We start from the raw sequence: 18,836 nt of genomic DNA, 5'->3' as shown, positions 1-18,836 counted from the left end.
GTGCTGCCATTGAAAAGGATGATGTCAATCTATATATATATAACCGTGATGTGTTAAGTGAAAAAAAAAACAGGCTACGATTATAAGAGCTTGTGTTCTGGCTAAAATGAGATCACTATTTTTGTCTAAAAATAAAGTGAGTATTCTTGGGAAAAATCTGCAAGGAGAAATAGTTTTCATTTCTGTGTGATGGGGTTAAAGGGTGGTTTTTATTTTCTTTATACGTTTCTGTGGAGTCTAAATTTCTGTAACCAAAGAAAGATTAAAAAGAAATGAGATGTGGAGTATCAGAAAGTGGCTGAAACCACTTGGAATGAACACTTGGCATTTAGCAGAGTGCTCAGCTCACTGTTGCATACATACCTGTTGAACTGAGTAAATTCAGAGCTAAGTCTTTGCAGACTAGCTTGTATCCTCTTTTTTTCAGAGCAAAGTGCTGAAGTTCTCTTCCTTGCACTGGTATGTTTGAGAATTAAGCCCCACAAATGTCAGGAAATGCAATACGTCAAGTTCTTACAGCTACTTGGCCTTTCTATGCACCTGTAACTTCCTGTTCCTGTTTTTTATATAGTATGCCCAATGGGCAATAACAATTTAACCTCTTTTGAATGGTACTAAGAGCTTTGTTAATATTTGCTATTGCTAACAGTACTGTTACTACAAAATGCCTTTTTAATAATTTAATCTTATTACCTTTTTTGTTTACTAACAGTGGTGCATTGTCCTGGACCACAATCTCAACAAACTGTTGAGGCTATCAGGAACAATAGGATTATTATGGCTATTACCCTTGAAATGTCTGCTCTATATGATTTAAGTCCAGAAGACTTCTGAGTAATGTAGACTAAAGATACTTAGCCTAAAAATGTGTTTTTGCTCATAATATAACATGTGATCGATAATTGACAATAATAGTATTTATTGGGATATCTTCCCTAATCTCTTTATATGGTACATACAAATTATAGAGACTTAATAGGATAATTTTTTGGTTTTTATCCATTTGACTCTTTATTATAATTGGTGCTGTTGGCCAACTCCTACATGAAACATTTTGTTGTTTTGATTTTTAAAATTGTTTTTAATCTGCCTAATAGTCCTCTGTTTTCTTCAATTATTCTGCCTTCTACATCCTAGTGGCAGGCATTCCTTAAGATGCAATTCTTATTTTAGCTACATTCTCTCATTCTCATGGTTTCAGTTGTTTTGAAGACTCTTTGCTATAAGGTAAACACAGTTTCTTCAATTGGCTGCTGGACATTTCCCCTTGGATAGCTTTCTATCTCCTACAGTTTCTCATATGTAAAACTAAACCTACCTTTTCCCCCAAGTGAACCTCCTCTCCTCTGCATAAATGGTACCATGTCATTATGTTCCCAGTCATCCGGTCTCAAAACCTTGGATTTACCTTGGACTCCTAAATGCAGTCATTCCCCAAGCCTTCCTCAGTTATTTGCAATGTCTCTTTTATCTGTTGAAACAACCTCCCAGCCTGCTTTCTCAGCTTCAATCTCTTCACTATTCGGTGTATCCTGTGTCTTGTCTCCAGTCAGATCTTCCTGAGGTTGTTTTTAGCCTTGGCTCCAAAGCTAGGACTTCTCTAAAGCCTGGATATCAAGTTCAAACTTGTCTGACTTTCAAGGTCCTCATAATCTGCCTCTATCCTCCCTCCCAACCTTATTTTTTTTCTATTGCTTTCTAAAATGTATTCTGTACTGTTTTTGGGAGGGTGACTGACTTTGACCATGATTTTCACCGTTCAGGAGAAGACATTTCAATCTTAGGAAATGAGCATGGAAAGTTTGAAAAATTATCAAAAAAGACCCCCATTTCTCTTGGGGGTGCACAGTTCTTCCTCATCAGGAGCAATAGGTATTGTGGGGGAAAACAAGCATAAAAACAAGTAATTAAACACAATGTGTTAAGTTCTATAATAGAGTTAGATACAAAGTGCTATAGTACTCTTCTCACTGCCTTTTATTGCTCATCCAGATTCCTCTAATTGCTTCATAATCCAGTCTCACTTCTCTAATCCACTGTTACCCCTTTATTCCTCTAAATTACAGATTGAGTTGTATAGTACCACATTACCATGAGAAAAGGTCTTGAAATTCAAGGCAATTCTCCATCTAAACTTACCCTGTTCCTATCCTACCTCATTCGTTAATTCATCAAACATAGAGAGCTCCCTCCATGACCTTGACTCTGGGCTTAGCGTTGAAGATACAGCAGTGAACAATATAGACCTAGTCCTTGCCTTCATGTGGCTTATAGTCTATTGGAGGAGTCAGACAGATAATTTCAGTGCACATAGTTGATTAATTGTGGTACATGCTATCAAGGAAGACTCCCCATCTCTCTCATTCCCATATACATCCTCTATTCTACCTACTTTATCTGTGTATCTTTCTACTTCCCCCAAGCATTACAACACATTTTAATGTTTTGTAGTTTTTTTCAATGTCTAAATGTAGTGATTTTACACATACTGAAGCACTTAGTAAATGTTCATTGTTGAGCTATTATTACTCAATCTAGGCCTGCTAGATAGCAACTAGGAAGATTGCAATCCTTCAGAGCCTCATACACTTGCCACTGATTTAAGCTGGACTGGAACTTGAGTTTTGTTTGCCCATGTCTGTGTCTGCAGTAAGTAACTCACTCTCACATACTTAGTAAAATTCAGTGGGTTGACCCAAATAAGTCTTTTCCAAGTAGTGCTTTTCACTGTGTATTGTATCATTTTGTTCCTTACATTACTTATAATGAAATGTCTGTTCACCCTAATGAGGTTATTTGCCAAATGCTGACAATGTTTTCTAATTGTCCAAAGTTTTACTTGTATTATTCATGATTGTTGAATGATTAAATGAACTCTAGTGGATGGATGCCTTACTCTACTTCTTTTATTTCTCTTTAGATTTTTTATCCGGAAACTACAGACATCTATGATCGAAAGAACATGCCAAGATGTATCTACTGTATCCATGCACTTAGGTAATCAGATTTTCTTGGTAGAATAAGCAGTATATAGATACAGAGAATAGATTGGTAGTTGCCAGAGGTGGGGATTTGGGAGTAGGCGAAATGGGTGACGGTGGTCAAAAGGTACAAACTTTCAGTTATGAAATAAATAAGTCCTGAGGATGTAATGTACAGCATGGTGACTACAGTTAATGATACTGTATTATGTATTTGAAAGTGGCTAAGAGAGTAGATCTTAAAAGTTCTCATCACAAGAAAAATAATTTGTAACTATGTGTGGTGATGGAAGTTAACTGGACTTACTATGGTGATCATATCATTATGCTGTACACCTGAAACTAATATAATATGTCAGTCATATCTCAATTTTAAAAAAAAGCAGTTTAGGAGTCACATCTGAATTGAGTGTGTAGCTTGTTGTCCAGGGTATGATGAAAAAGTTTTTGCATTTGCTTCAGAATTTTCAAATAGAATAGAGCACTATTATCTTAACAAAATGGTGAGAAACAGCTGTGTTCTTCTAGGGAGAAAGGATTTATTTATTCCTATAATAACAAAAAATCTTCCTCTAAAAACATAATATAATCTTTCATTATTGATCTAGTGTTTCAGTGAACTATGCATTTCTCTTGAGATGTAGTCCCTTTCTTTTAAATTAAAGTCTCTTAAAAATTATAAAAACTACATACATTTGAAAACTTTTATTGTTTCTCATTTTGTTTCAAGCTGATAAACTGATTTACTAAATACACTGTGTCTTGATACTCTTTGGTAGTACAGTTAAATTTTGGCAACATCTTCAAATAATACCAGCAAATATCAAATGGTTGATTGATAATTTATTAAGTTATCTAGGACCTTGACAAGTCATTTGTTCATTAAGTAATTTTTATGTCAATGCAAAAATAATAAATAGGAACTGAAACAAGGTATAATTTTATCACAGCTTCATAGTAAATTTGGAAGATGACTTAATTTCAGGTCCTCAGCTCTTAGAATGAACGAAGTACTAAATTGGAGGGAAGAGGTGATATGTCTGGATGGAGGATGGGATGGGAGAGGTGTAGGTGCTAGTAGTATAGTACTTCAGAGTGGTGCAAATTTACTTGATGGCCGTAGGCCTAAAGCAGAAGTTGATAGAAGTAAGTATGAGAAGGGACATGAGGATGAGATTTTTTTCTTGGGCTGCTCTTCTTATATAGCATCCTGTATGTGTACTTAATAAATGTTAATTATATGTATGAATGTATAATATATACATTGACCCACAAGAAACCTGTTGTCTCCAGTTTCTGGATCAAATGTTTGCCAGATCCTTGGTATCACTGGAATCAGTGTGAAACCCATAAAAGAGAGAATATAACTGAGGACTAATAGATCTCTTGTGTGGACTAATGAATGCATTAACCTCCTTAGAGGGTTCCCTCACTAGGCTCTCTCCCTTCTGATCCATCTGCCATGCTGCTGTCAGAGCTCTTTCCAAAACAGCCCTAATGGTAGCAGACGCTTCATAAAATATTTTGAGGCTTCCTTTCTAGCCTCACCTCCAGCCATTCTCTCCTGTGTACCTATGTTCTAGTATTTTCAACAAACAGGCTATGTACTCTTGCCTTTGGTTTTGCTGTTTCCTGTGCCTGAAATGCCTTTCTTTAAAATTTATTTATTTATTTATTTTTGGCTGCATTGGGTTTTCGTTGCTGTGCGCAGGCTTTCTCTAGTTGCGGCGAGCGGGGGCTACTCTTCATTGCGGTGCGCAGGCTTCTCATTGCAGAGCACGGGCTCTAGGTGCGTGGGCTTTAGTAGTTGTGGCATGTGGGCTCTAGAGCGCAGGCTCAGTAGTTGTGGCGCATGGGCTCAGCTGCTCTGCGGCATGTGGGATCTTCGTGGACCAGGACTCGAACTCGTGTCCCCTGCATTGGCAGGCGGATTCTTAACCACTGTGCCACCAGGGAAGCCCTGAAATGCCTTTTCTCCTTGGTTTAACGTATGCTTTTCTCCAGGTGCCACCTCAGAATGCTACCATTAATATGTTCTCTTACTTTTTCCCTCTCTGGCAGAATTAGCTACTTACCATCTTTGTGCTCCTTTAGCATTTTATAACATACCTCTTACTTCAAGCATAGTGCTTGTTACATTGTACTCTGGTTACTGTTTGTTCTTATAACTTGCTTTCTTGTGGATTCCTTAGGGACAAGAAGTATTTCCTTTGTTCTTTATCCATGTGTCTTTAGTATCAACACTTAGATGCCTAGCCTATAATCACAATAAATGTGTGTCAAAATTATACATTATAACAAATCTCCCTCTCCCTCCCCCAGCTCAAGGGGGTACTTTCTGTCCTATAAATGAAAAAGGAAATGGTACTTTGTCGAAGGGCTCTTCATGTTTGTCTCTGCTTATCCAATCAAGTTTTAGCTCAGTTCCCACATTCTTGGTGAAGTTTCTCAAATGACCTCAGCTCATTCCTTTTTCTAAACCTCTGGGGGGTTTTTTTGTTTTGTTTTTTTTTTGGTTTAGTTTTGTGTGTGTGATTTTCGTTTTGTTGTTTGTTTGTTATATATTGCTTCTTTCATATCTTTTCTCCCTATTACATTTATTAGCATCTTAGGGACAGAAGTCATGTCTTACTTTTTTTCCCCCTCCAAGGTACATAGCATAACATTGGACAAACAATGGTAAAATGAGAATTTTAAAAAAATTGTTTATGAATAGGTGATATATTTGAGAATTTTCAGAATGTAGCAATTTCAGATGCATATGTCTGAGCCAAAATCAGCTAAATTCTGAGTATTGTGATTGGCTTAGTGTTCTGTGAAGTCTATGTTGATAACCTTGTGAAGGCTGTACCTACAATGGATATCTGAACTTGGCAGGCACAGCAACTAAGCTGGCAGAATTCCTCTCTGCTAGTTCTGTAGCCACTACTCTCTGCAATGTAACCTGAGTCCCAGGCCCTCAAATTCTCTGAAGACAGATTGAAGAATTAACTGCCTTTCTAATGATGGAGTCAAAATGAGAAAGGGAGGAAGCCTGCTACTGTTTTCCATTTCTGTTCAATATGCAGTTCGTGCTTAGAAAGTATATACACAGCAGTGTGTTCTGGTTGGTGATTTATGATTTCTTTCCTCCCTTACAGTGTTTTTCCTGGAGGGTATGTAGGAAGTGTTTGTAACTGCTTGAGCCTCTTCTTTACCTTTACACAGCAGTGTTCAAGGCAGGTTCCTCACTTCACTTACCTGTATTGGGTGAGGCACTGTTTCCCTTTTGGATCAACAGTGATAGAGAAGCTTTATCTTCTTGTTTTCTCCCTTCCTGCCATCTTTTTTTTTTCTCCCTCAGTCTTGACTGGCATTATTCCAGAGATAGTTACTGTACTTTAGTGAGACTAAATTACTCTTGTAGATTACATTCCACTCTCAGATAAGACCCTAATTCTCCATTATTTCAAATATATTTGTATACTTCCTTTCCATTTCCTCTGATGCTTTATCTTTCTAAGAACTGATTTTGGGATTAAATTGGCCCATAATCCTTTATCCTAAATTCAAAAAAACATGCTGAAAGATCTGAAAAATGAGTTTTGGTTTAGTTCAAACTCCTTTGTTGGCAAGATCTGATCAGTATTAATTGAGATTACTTAGAATGTTTATCTACTTAATATGATTATTCATATGTCTCTTTGCAGAAAAGTAGTGTATTTGATTAGGGGTGCTTCCCCAAGGCTTGTTGGGGGTGTTTTATAATGCTGTTTACACTGTAAAACTTTCTTTCATAGGTTACTCTACAATCAGTAACAGTAATTGGAATCCAGATAGGCTAACACAACCTCCTTTTCCTCATTGCTATAAAGTGTATCTTAGATAGGAAAAGGAAAAGAAAAAGAAATCTGAGCTCAATTACAGGCTGACTATTATAGGTACCTAACAGCTTATTTGTAAGCAGACATAGGAGACTAGGAACAAAGATTGAAAGTGGTGTTTATTGTTAGGAGTTTTAAGTTTTAGCTGTGAGGTTAAATACTTTGGATGCTGGATAAGAGGATCCAAGTGGCCATTATGATTCCATTTAAAACTCCAGCATATCCTTAAAATATTCCTAATAATTAAAATGAGATAAAAGAAAGATGATGCCCATCTGTTTTCTGCTTACCACTCCTCTACTTTTTATAGCAGCTAGTGATATCATTGTAACACCTTTAATTTACTGTTGAAAGACATTAAAAGCTAACTCACTGTTCTTGGGACTGTGAAAGTGACATGCCCAAGCTTTTGTTAAAGTGTGGCAGCCACTTTCTTGTTTTAAAGTAAGAATAAAAGAGGAAGAAATTTCTGGAGAAAAATATTTCTACTAATTTAGAATGCAGATGGAACATTGTGTGGGGAAAGTATATAAGGTAAAATGTGTATAGAAAGTTGTTAACTGTTTGGCTTTGGAAACTTTATTGAATAGATGTAAAATCTTTGCAGAGAGGAACTTCATGTATTTCCATCTTGCGCATTTTATTCTAAAGAAAAGCCCTTAATCATATACATATGATTTATATTTGCACTTATCTGAGAAAGTGATTAGTTATTGTGGATATATATATTCTAATGTATTTTTAGAACACTTGAATTTTTTTTTTTTAGATTATGCATTGGGGTTTATTATATGCAGTTTGGGTTCTGATCAGTTCTGTGAATGCAATATGCATGATACATATTTGTATTTGGATAATATTGAGGTTTATAGGTTATCTGCAAAAACTGTAGACTGCTCTATTGAGTTTCTGTGATTTATTTCTTAGATATTTTTTTATTTCCTCCCTTATTGATAGGCTGTCAGTGTCTTGCTCACGTTAATCCCTGTGGAGTGCCCTTCTGATTTCTTCTTCTTTTTCTTTTTTTTAAAAATAAATAAATAAATAATTTATTTATTTATGGCTGCGTTGGGTCTTCGTTGCTGCGCTCGGGCTTTCTCTAATTGCATCGAGCCAGGGCTACTCTTCATTGCAGTGCGCAGGCTTCTCATTGCGGTGGCTTCTCTTGTTGCGGAGCACGGGCTCTAGGCTTGTGGGTTTCAGTAGTTGTGGCACGTGGGCTCAGTAGTTGTGCCTCGTGGGCTCTAGAGCGCAGGCTCAGTAGTTGTGGCGCAAAGGCTTAGTTGCTTCATGGCATGTGGGATCTTCCCGGACCAGGGATCAAACCCGTGTCTCCTGCATTGGCAGGCAGATTCTTAACCACGGCGCCACCAGGGAAGTCACCCTTCTGATCTCTTCTAATTTATTGATTCTGACCTGCTAGAGCCTTAGAATCCAGTTAATCTAACTCATGTTACAGACTTCCATCCATCTGTGAAATATTGATTAATATTTATTAATATATGCCAGGCTCTGGGTAGGCATTGGTAAATAAGACTTTCATTGTCCCTGCCTTCATGGAGCTTAGAGTGTAGGATATTTTTATTTAAAGAGTAAAGATTTATAATATATACTTTATTTAAAACTCTTAAAGTACCTGAATTAAACTTTTCCATCAATAATATGAATTCAGCTTAAGTAAGATTTGCTGTCTGAATCATTTTTATGAGACTTTTCTAAAATGTCCTGTTACTTAAAACTTACTGATCACAGGAAGGTAAACAGTGAAGAGACTTCACTTATATTTATTATGTTAACATTTATATTAACATCTAATCACACATTGGATTTGTGCTGGAGCTGGGACTTAAACTTGCATCTGCTGATTCCCAGTCCAGTGCTTTTTGCATTACATTATGTGACTTTTTAAGGACCTCCTTGTTATGTAAAACTAAAAAAAGGCTCTGAGGTAAAGTATTGTAACTGCAAAGTGGAATATGGTAGAGTACTGGGAGTCTCTGTGTTCAGAGTGTTTCTGTTCTTTATGCTGATTTTCCCCTTTGAACTTAGAGCAACAGGGAGGTTCAGCTGCGAGGCCTGACTCTTTTGCATATTATATCTTCCAGTTTGTACCTGTTCAAACTAGGCCTGGCTCCTCAGATTCAAGACCTATATGGAAAGGTTGACTTCACAGGTAAGAAGTTACAAACTTGGCAGGAAGTGCTTGATTTATGTGGAAATAACCTGGAGAGTCAACAGTGCAAATCTTAAAGACGTACGGCTTTAAAAACACTGTGCCAACAGAGATTAAAAAAAAGCATGAGTAACCTGCTTCTCCTGCTTCTCCTCTTCTTCCACTAAACTTGGAATTTCAAGCTCTGTTCTCTCAGTTATGACATGGGTATGATTGATAATTCTCAGTTTTCTTATATGTAAGTTAGAAAGAATATTAACGTATAGTATGTAAAAAATAATATAATACTAACATGTAACATTAAAGGTTCATGTACAGTGAAAAATCTTTATAACAGTCTTGCCCCTTCCCTTCCAGTGAGCACCAGTTGTAGGCAAGGGAAGGGGAGCGAGATGATACAAAGATGACAATTTACTAATTTTAAAACTTTAGCTTATTTGGGTGGGTGTTTGCTATAGTCAGATGCTTGAAGAGATGGGGGCTTGGGGAGCAAAAGAACAATGGTAATATTGGTTAGGGGTAAGATAGAGTCAAATCTTTTGTAGGCCGGGGAGTTTTAAAAATTGTAAATAAAACTTTTATCTGTGATATTTTTCCTTCCAGAGAAGTTGTTCCCCAGACTTGGGGCAAGGGCCAAACCTTACATGTTGTTTTCTTTATCATTTGGCTTTCTGCCTTAGAAACGAAATTGTGTAATAGTAGCTAGTGATTTGGATTGTAAAGACAGATAACTGGCTTGTGATTCACTTCTTGTTCGAGCTGCCTTTAAAGCTGCTCCATTCGTAAGTTCATTATAGGGAATGCCATAAGTAGCAGTTTGGGAGAACTATTTTCAATAGAGCCAGTCTCATGTTATAGTTATTTCTGATGCTCTTGATAATACTGTGTCTATTGAGTGCATGTTATGTACCGGGTATCATGTTAAGTGCTTTCCATATATTATCTTATTTAAATCCTTCTAACAACCCTAAGAGGTAGATGTCATTTTATCCAATACATTTTGTAGTTGAGGAATCTGTTTCCTTCTCTGTTATGGAAAGGTGTTTAACTTGCTTGTTTGGGTCTTAATTTTTCCCTGTAGAAGAAGAAATCAACAACATGAAGATTGAACTGGAGAAGTATGGGATCCAGATGCCTGCCTTTAGCAAGATCGGGGGCATTCTGGCTAATGAACTGTCAGTGGATGAAGCCGCATGTAAGAAGAGAGAAATTTTGTTGGTTCAAATGGGATTGTTGCTACTACTTTTAATGATTAATACTATAATGATGGTCTTAGACATTAGGAATTTTGCTAGCAAGTTTAGGTCAGTAGATATAGATTTAAACACTACTATACAGTTATCTATGCTATTGTTATTTGGAAATAAGTGAGTGATTTTGATTAAAATAAAAGCACTAGAAAGTGAATTCTACATTTCAGTGCCTTTTGGAGTTTCTTATTTTCTGATGGTGTTTACGTGATGATTAAGGTGAACATTTCCATAACAAATGCTCAGAGGCTCCTTTCAGAGTCTCTTATGAATATTTCCCTGTTAAGATTTCAGATTCAGCATTTCAGACATGGATCACAGGCCGAGCTGTGGGTTTGTGCATCAGAGGAAAAAGACTGGGCTTGAAGATCTGGGGGTTCTCTAACCCCTCCCTCTATGAAAAGGAGCCTCTTTCTGTGATAGGGGGTTGCAGTGTTTGAATGTGTAATGTATATCCTTTACTTTGTATAACCTTAGTGTTCTATGTTTTGAATTTTTTTTTTTTTTAGTACATGCTGCCGTTATTGCCATTAATGAAGCTATTGACCATAGAATTTCAGCTGACACGTTTGCAGCTTTGAAAAATCCCAATGCCATGCTTGTGAACCTTGAAGAGCCCCTGGCTTCCACTTACCAGGATGTACTTTACCAGGCCAAGCAGGACAAAATGACAAATGCTAAAAACAGGGTAAAAATGGAACATTTGATCTTTCTAACTGATTTATATTCTTTCACTGTTTGATATGACTCCATTTTAAAAATCAGTTTTATCGAGGTATTAATTTACATATAGTAAAATTCAACCATTTAAAGTGTACAGTTTGATGGGTTTTGACAAATGTATATGGATGTGTAATCACCCCAAAAGTTCCCACGTCTCCCCTTTGCAGTCAGTCTGTACCTCCTCGTACTCCCCACCCCTGACCCCAGCAACTACCAGTCTGTTTTCGATCACTTTAGTTTATTTTTTTAGAATTCTATATAAGTGAAATGGAGTTACCCAGTATGTAGTCTTTTGGTATTAGATTCTATTTTGACTTCTGCTTCCTTCTTGAGTTTTGTGCAAACCAGTGACAGGCTCTGCGATCTAATCCCTGGATGTACCTGTTCTGCTCAGGTCTGAGGCAAGGATGCAGACTCACAAGTGAGCAGGGCAGGGTTCACCAGTGCTTCCTTCTCTTGCCTGACTCTGGAAGAACCCCTGGGCTTGTTATTTACAAGTGGATCTGCTTTTTTTTTTTTGTGGCCTCTCCTGTTGTGGAGCACAGGCTCCGGACGCACAGGCTCAGCGGCCATGGCTCACGGGCCCAGCCGCTCCATGGCATGTGGGATCTTCCCGGACCGGGGCACAAACCTGTGTCCCCTGCATCGGCAGGCGGACTCTCAACCGCTGAACCACGAGGGAAGCCCAGATCTGCTTTTTATGTGTTTAGTTACAGTTGTGTAGCATTCTGCTCTTTTCTTTATTAAGGATTTTAAGCCACACCCTTACTTGCTGTTGGTTCTGTAATGGTGGGGGAGGAGCACAAATATATTTCTGTGGTCTTCTTAGAGACCTGAGCTAATTTAGTTACACTTTCTTATTCATCTTCAGACAGAAAGCTCTGAGAGAGAGAGGGACGTTTATGAGGAGCTGCTCACTCAAGCTGAAATTCAAGGCAATATAAATAAAGTCAACAGTAAGTATGTCCCCACATCAGGCACCTAAAAGAATGTTACAGAATAATGTGGCAGCTGTTGATCTCTTCTTGGACCTATGGCATGGTTTAAGTTTGTTTATTTCAGACGTTCATGGGTTTGCTTAGGAACTGTTACTCATTTACTTAAGTCTTTTGTGTTCATACGTCTTCTCTTTGGGCTACCATTGTCCTCAGACAGGCCCCCACTCCTCCATCTATTCATCTACTGTAACTTACAAACTGGATTTTTTGGCTACGGTTTCACTCTTTCACCCTGTGTTAGACACCTAAATCTGAATAGGGATTTCATTTTCCTGTTTTTATTTATTTATTTATTTTTAAATTTAAAAGAACAATTTATTTTTGGCTGCGTTGGGTCTTCGTTGCTGCACATGAGCTTTCTATAGTTGCAGTGAGAGGGGCTACTCTTCATTGCGGTGCACGGGCTTCTCATTGTGGTGGCTTCTCTTATTGCAGAGCACGGGCTCTAGGCGCATGGGCTTCAGTAGTTGCAGCACATGGGCTTAGTAGTTGCGGCATGCGGGCCCTAGAGTACACGGGCTTCAGTAGTTGTGGCGTGCGGGCTCACTAGTTGTGGCTCGCGGGCTCAGTAGTTGTGGTGCACGGGCTTAGTTGCTCTGCAGCATGTGGGATCTTCCCGGACCAGGGATCAAACCCGTGTCCCCTGCATTAGCAGGCGGATTCTTTATCACTGCACCACCAAGGAAGTCCCTATTTTCCTATATAGTTTTGTTTTTCTTTTAAAGAGTAATACAAGTTATCCAGAAATAAACAACAAACAAAAAATTAGACCCCATCACCTAGGATAACCACTCTTGATATTTTTAACATATCCTTCAAAACATATATTTAAACAAAAATGAGATTGTACTGTTCATATTGATTTTGTGTATGTTGCACACTTTTGAAAAACTAATTTCTTAAAAGTGTCATTTTCATTTTGTTACTCTTCTTCAAAAGAACCTGCATTAGTTCCTTATTACTTGCCAGACAAAAGGCAGATCCCTAGCCTGGTGGAGTTCTTTATGTAGTATTTTATGCATATAACTCTATAGAAACTCATGTGCCTAATTGTCTCCCATATTCATTGTTTATTTCATGACTCATGAAAAATGGCTATGGAGTTGTTCAGAACTGGGATTTGATCTCTTGCCCTCGTAGTAATAGCTGTGGGAATTGGGTATGTGTGGCATAGAATCATTATACGAATGATGAGATAATGTATGTCAATTGCCTGGTATTTAGTAAGCAGTCAGTAAACAATATTATTATCACTTTTGTTAATCATGTAATCTCGCCATTGTAATGCCCTCACGCCTCATCTCTTACTTAATCCAAATTATACCCATCATTCAAGATTCAGCTCAGTTCTCACCTCAGTGCCCATCCTAGCTCACAATATACTTGCCTTTCACATGTCCTACTGCATTTATATGCTAAACCACACAATTTTGTTCTTAATTATGTATTGTCTTAATTGCTTGCTTTTTGTTTCTGACACATTTATAAACTTAAAGTAGAGTTTACTTCTGAGTTCTGCTTTTCAAATCCTCATAATTCCTAGAATAATAGGGTTAGACTCACCAAAAGAACTAAAAAACCTTGCTTGATTCAACCAGACTTGATCTTATCTTGATCAAGATAATAATAATAGTAAAAGTAATCAGTGTCCTCTTCGTTCCTTTGGAGATCCCAGTTTCTCACTTGAACTAATACTCTGAATAACTGGAGTGAATTTATAAGATTTTACCAACTCCATGTGATAGGGAGTTCTAAATCCTGACCAGGAGTCTTTGTATTCTGTTCCATTCTGGCTCATTTAGGATAATAGCTTTCTGAACAGAGTGATAGTTCCATTCACGTATGGGTGATTTGTTGTGCTGTATCTGTATGAATACTACTTAAGTCAGCAAGTATAAACCAGAATGCCCTTGTAGTTAGTTCTCTGTGTGAGAAGAAAGTCCAGCACATTTCCTGCTGCATACACCGCGTAAAATACTCTTTTATTTACTAAGGGATTTTTTCTCTACCATGTTGTCTGGGATTTTTTTAGCCTTATAGCCCTACCTGGCTAATTGTATTAGAGTCCGTTATAAACTTATAAGGAGAGAAACATATGTATATATTTTTAAAGTGTTCCATGCATATTGTTCTCATGTGGTCAGAGGAGCAAAATAGTAAAAATTCCCTCAAATAGCTTTCAGTATAGTGAGGAAGGTAAATAGTCAAATGAATAATTTCAGGGCAACTTGGTTAGAACAATACAGTGAGTAATTTCAAGGCAACCAAAGGTGTGTGAAGTACAGTCATAGAATAAAGAAAAGAATGATGACTTTTCCTCGAGGTTTGTATCTGAACCTTCACTGGGGTTCTTAGGGTAGTTAAGAAGGTGAGGATAAGGCAGAATTCCCCATAGGGGGACAAGCTTTTCCTAATAGTAGAGAAAGTCTGAGACAAGGGAAAGTTGTATGGTAGGAAGATAGAGGGACTTTAGGTCCTGGGAATCATCTTAATGTAATAACAGATAAGATTCTTTCCCTAGGGCTTGAGAAGCCATTCACGCTGCCCCAGAAGAAAGCTGCAGGCCAGATAGTTAAAAATGAGAAAAAGTTTTTATTTTTTGTTAAGTAGGATAAGGAAAATTAGAGTTAGGTAATTAAAGCATAGTGGGAGAAAGTGTTTAAATAATGTTGTAAACTTTACAGTATTAGTAAATGTTCATTTAAATATTTACATATTTAAGTAGTAAGTTTACATTTCTAGTAAAAGCATAATTGACCAGATGCCTTTGCAGATGGATAGTCTGAGATTCTGCATTGCATACGTAGAGGAAACCTGCTTGTTACCTATATTGCTTTTGTTTTCTGTCCCCCACTACTACAAAAACTTCCTGAAGATGGAGATAACCTGTCTGCTTTGTTCATGGCTGTGTTTGCAGCAGGTGCCTTGGTCTGTGTTGTTGAAAAATGCTTGTTTAGTTGGCTAATGGCCACATAGACCTGCAGCCATGATTCAAGGAGCTGCTCACCTCCTTCGTGTGGTGATCAGTGAGCTGAATTGCAGGGGAATGTTGGGAAGAAGGAGACAGTCTCTTAGGAATCTAACCTTTTCATCCTTTCACCTCTTGGTGTTATTTTTTAGTTCTAGTTTGAGACTTTGTTTTCTCTTGCACTGTTTTGTTTCTTTATAACAGCTTACATTAATTTTCTTTTTGTTTCTTTACTAATGAAAACAGTTAAAATTGATAAATACTGCTATGCCCCAAATATTTTAATTTTTAGTATTTTATTATTGACTTTTTTTTGCTACTTTGGTGGTAAAATCATATGGTCATTCCTGGGTGGGACATGGGAGGGCGAACTCTATATTCTCTTCTAAAATAGGAAAGCTGAAAATAATACAATAATTACGATTTTCCAGTGGCTGTCATTTCTGAAATCAGAAAGTACGATATGTTGACTTTCAACTTAATAATACCTTATTTATTTTACAATATAAAAGTACTTTCATGTATATGATTTTATTTAATCTTATGAGGAGGGTATCTTTGTTATCATTTTCAGATGAAGGAAAGTCTGCATTTTTACTGTTGGATAATAAAGCCCTTGTGTGACGTCAGGTTCTGTGACTAGAAGTAGAGAATATTGAGGTAGTGTAGAGAGCCCCTTCCACTCCACGCAGTCAGACCAGCCTTGATGTCTAAGCACTGCTTTGGGCAGAGTACATTCACCAGAGTACACCAGGATAATGAAGGGATTCAGAATGATGCTGTATAAGAAATGGTTGGAGGAACTAAGGTTCTTTAGTCAGGAGTGGACAGTCACAGGGAAGGGGGTTGGATGTATTCAAGTATCAACTCTAGGGTGGGAGCTTTAACAATTTTTATAAACAGAATTGTCCAGAGATGTAGTAAATTGCTGTGTGGGATACCTTCTCCCGTATAGTAGTTTAGTCTGGATAATGACTTGGCATTTTAGAGGGAATTTAGGCATGTGTTATTGGTGCCTCTTTTATTGCTGCCCATATTGGTGCCAAGCTCTCTGCATCTAGAAGCTTTTAAGTAGGCCTGGGGTGTGGTCCAGGAATCTGTTAAATCTGAACAACCTGGGAACCCCTGGATGTGATGACTTTAAGGTTCTCTTCCAACCCCAAAGTCTAATGCTTCTGTGATACTCCAGAATAAAAGCTATCTAATTATATTTCCCTGATCTGGAACTGGGATTGGTTTTCAGGAAGGAAAAAATATTCTAGGCTATAATGTTAACATAGTTTTTTCTTAAGCGTTTGCCTTTTTTCCTCCTCAGTGTTTGCTGCGTTAGCGAATATAGACCTGGCTTTGAAGCAGGGATCTGCACTGGCCTTGTTCAAGATTCTGCAGTCACCAGCGCTGGGCCTTCGAGGACTGCAGCAGCAGAATAGTGACTGGTACCTCAAGCAACTCCTCAGTGATAGACAGCAGAAGAGAGAGGTAAAAGTACCCTGAGTTGCACCTGCAAGAGTTTATATACATCCTTTTGAATCCCATGCTGTTGTGTCAAGGTATATATGGGGCTTTTTTTCCCCCCTAATATAACTTTTTCTCCTGCAGATGAATTAGGCTGTTTAATATACTCAGGTAAAGTACACATTGTCTTCAGCTCTCTTTTGCTTTTAGAGTTGTAAATCGTCTTTTAAAATAAACATTGCCCATCCCGGCAAGTGAATCTGACCACCCCTTCACTTGAAGTCCCTTAAATCCCCAACTAAAAGCCATTGGGGAGAACCTGAAATTTTTTATTCTTACTTCAGGAATTTCCACTTTTAAAAAACCATACCTGATGAGTTTCCTCTGGCCAACACTGGGAAGGTACTTAATGTGCAGTAAGAGTAGACTGTGTGGGACTTTATGGTTTTCTTTTTTGAGAACAAATATGAGGGGATTTCTTTTTTTTTTTTTCTTTTTCTAAATAAGGACAAGTATACATTTTACAAATCCTCAGCATTGGCCAGAGAAAGCAGCATTAATGTGCTAATGATTCTACAAACATTTTATCTCAGAACATTTTGATGCTCTTTACAAAATATATCTTTTTAATGTGTTTATATCAGGAGAGTCACTCTACCCGAGATTTGACAAGGGCATTCGGCTCTCGCTCAGGCTGCCGCTTTGGCTGTGTGTAGCCTGAAGCTGTCTCTTATGCCTGTGGCTCTCTGTCCCTAGTGACTGCTGTTGAGATATGAGAACTACAAGGCCCGGAGGCCTAGGCAGGAGTCATCTTTACCTAAGTGTTCTTTGCTTTTCTCATGGTGGTCAGGCTGAGGCCCTGCAGAAGGAGGAGCTACAGTCTGGAGTGGATGCCGCAAACACTGCTGCCCAGCAGTATCAGAGAAGTAAGAGTCCTCTCAGCTGCGTGTCCACTGAGATCCTGAGTAGGGGAGGAAAGTGGCTTTGTGTCGTTGAGGGACCTGAGGTTAGATTCTGTCATTCCTCACCCCACCCCAAGGCTACTAGCTGCAGTCAACTACCAGGTACCTTTGGTGGCAGAAGGGTTCCTCCAGTTTTAAAAGTAGAACCGGAGTCAGCGTAGGCTCACTTTGGCTAGGAAGCTCGTGCTTACGTGGTTGGTTAGGGAAGCATCTGGAGGAGACAGGACTAGGGATTGATTGGCAAGATTTGTATGTTGAGAGACAGGAGAGAAGGGTGTTCCTAATATGGGGCAACAGGGGAAGAGGAAGTGTGAGCAGAGGGACAGAAGGTGAAAGATGTATTATGGAACAGTGGGTAGAATAAAATTTTTGTAGATGTTTTAGGCTGAGTTGTGTAAGATAAATGCTTGGAAAGATTGTGGAAAGCTTTGAATGGCAGCTTAATCAGCTAGTTCTTTGCCAGGCTCCCCTCTGTAGGGGAAGGATGTCTTAGGTAGAGCGTAGTGGTGGCAGGCAGGATGATTTGGAGTGGAAAGAAAAAAGGGGTGAGGAGAAGAGGAGGCTGCTTTTTAGAGACAGATTTATTGAGATGTAGTTCACATACCATGCAGTTCACCCTCATACAAAGGAGGCTGTTTTCTAAAGATGAAAGTTCTACTTCAAACGTCATGGCTAATAGCTTATCCACAGAATATAACTTTCTTCTGTGAAAATTGGCATCTGCTTCCCCTCGGGCCTCTCAAAGCCAGCTGCCTTTGTGACCTCCTTGTTTTCTACCCAGGACTGACAGCAGTGGCAGCGATCAATGCTGCAATCCAGAAGGGTGTTGCTGAGAAGACTGTTATGGAGCTAATGAATCCCGAAGCCCAGCTGCCCCAGGTGTTTCCATTTGCTGCCGATCTTTATCAGAAGGAACTGGCTACCCTGCAGCAACAGAGTCCTCAGGTGAGTTAACTGAACCTGTGCTGTTTGTGAGCAAAACAGAGTGGACGTGAATTTAAAATTTAATACCCACTTCTTGGTGTAGTTAGGTAGAGGGGTTTTTTTTGTTTGTTTTGTTTTACTGGAAACTTAGACTCGTTATGGTTTTATTAAACTTCTGACCTCCCTTGGTATTCCAGAATGTCTTTCCTTATTCTTTCCCCCCTCACTTTCTGTACAGCATAGCCTCACCCATCCTGAGCTCTCTGTTGCAGTGGAGATGTTGTCATCGGTGGCCCTAATCAACAGGGCGCTGGAATCCGGAGACATGAATACAGTATGGAAACAGTTGAGCAGTTCAGTTACAGGCCTTACCAATATTGAAGAAGAAAACTGCCAGAGGTGGGTGCCCAGAGTGCTGGGTTGAATCCATTAGGTAGCTGTCACCTCTGTCTTTCGTGTGCCAACACTCTTATTTTCTTTGCAGGCATTGTGACTTCAGTGTGATTGTCTTTTATTTTTTCTATTTTGATACATTTTAT

General features: G+C 38.5%; 1 protein-coding gene across 1 annotated transcript in view; it reads left to right on the top strand.

Moving 5' to 3' along the window:
- The window catches only part of IQGAP1 (IQ motif containing GTPase activating protein 1), a 102,778-nt gene that overhangs the window by 39,969 nt on the left and 43,973 nt on the right, over nucleotides 1–18,836 (top strand). Inside the window, exons 5-13 of the mRNA XM_082647207.1 lie at nucleotides 2,921–2,997; nucleotides 8,950–9,017; nucleotides 10,099–10,212; nucleotides 10,777–10,955; nucleotides 11,862–11,946; nucleotides 16,272–16,435; nucleotides 17,262–17,337; nucleotides 18,155–18,318; nucleotides 18,536–18,696. Of these exons, the coding sequence (XP_082503333.1) occupies nucleotides 2,921–2,997; nucleotides 8,950–9,017; nucleotides 10,099–10,212; nucleotides 10,777–10,955; nucleotides 11,862–11,946; nucleotides 16,272–16,435; nucleotides 17,262–17,337; nucleotides 18,155–18,318; nucleotides 18,536–18,696 (1,088 nt within the window). The remainder of the gene's footprint in view (nucleotides 1–2,920; nucleotides 2,998–8,949; nucleotides 9,018–10,098; nucleotides 10,213–10,776; nucleotides 10,956–11,861; nucleotides 11,947–16,271; nucleotides 16,436–17,261; nucleotides 17,338–18,154; nucleotides 18,319–18,535; nucleotides 18,697–18,836) is intronic.

This window comes from Grampus griseus (genome assembly GCF_964374135.1).
Source record: "Grampus griseus genome assembly, chromosome: 2".
In the NCBI taxonomy this organism is placed as follows: domain Eukaryota; kingdom Metazoa; phylum Chordata; class Mammalia; order Artiodactyla; family Delphinidae; genus Grampus; species Grampus griseus.
The sequence above is the reverse complement of the archived record's forward strand: the minus strand, read 5'-3'. Positions and strand labels throughout refer to the sequence as shown.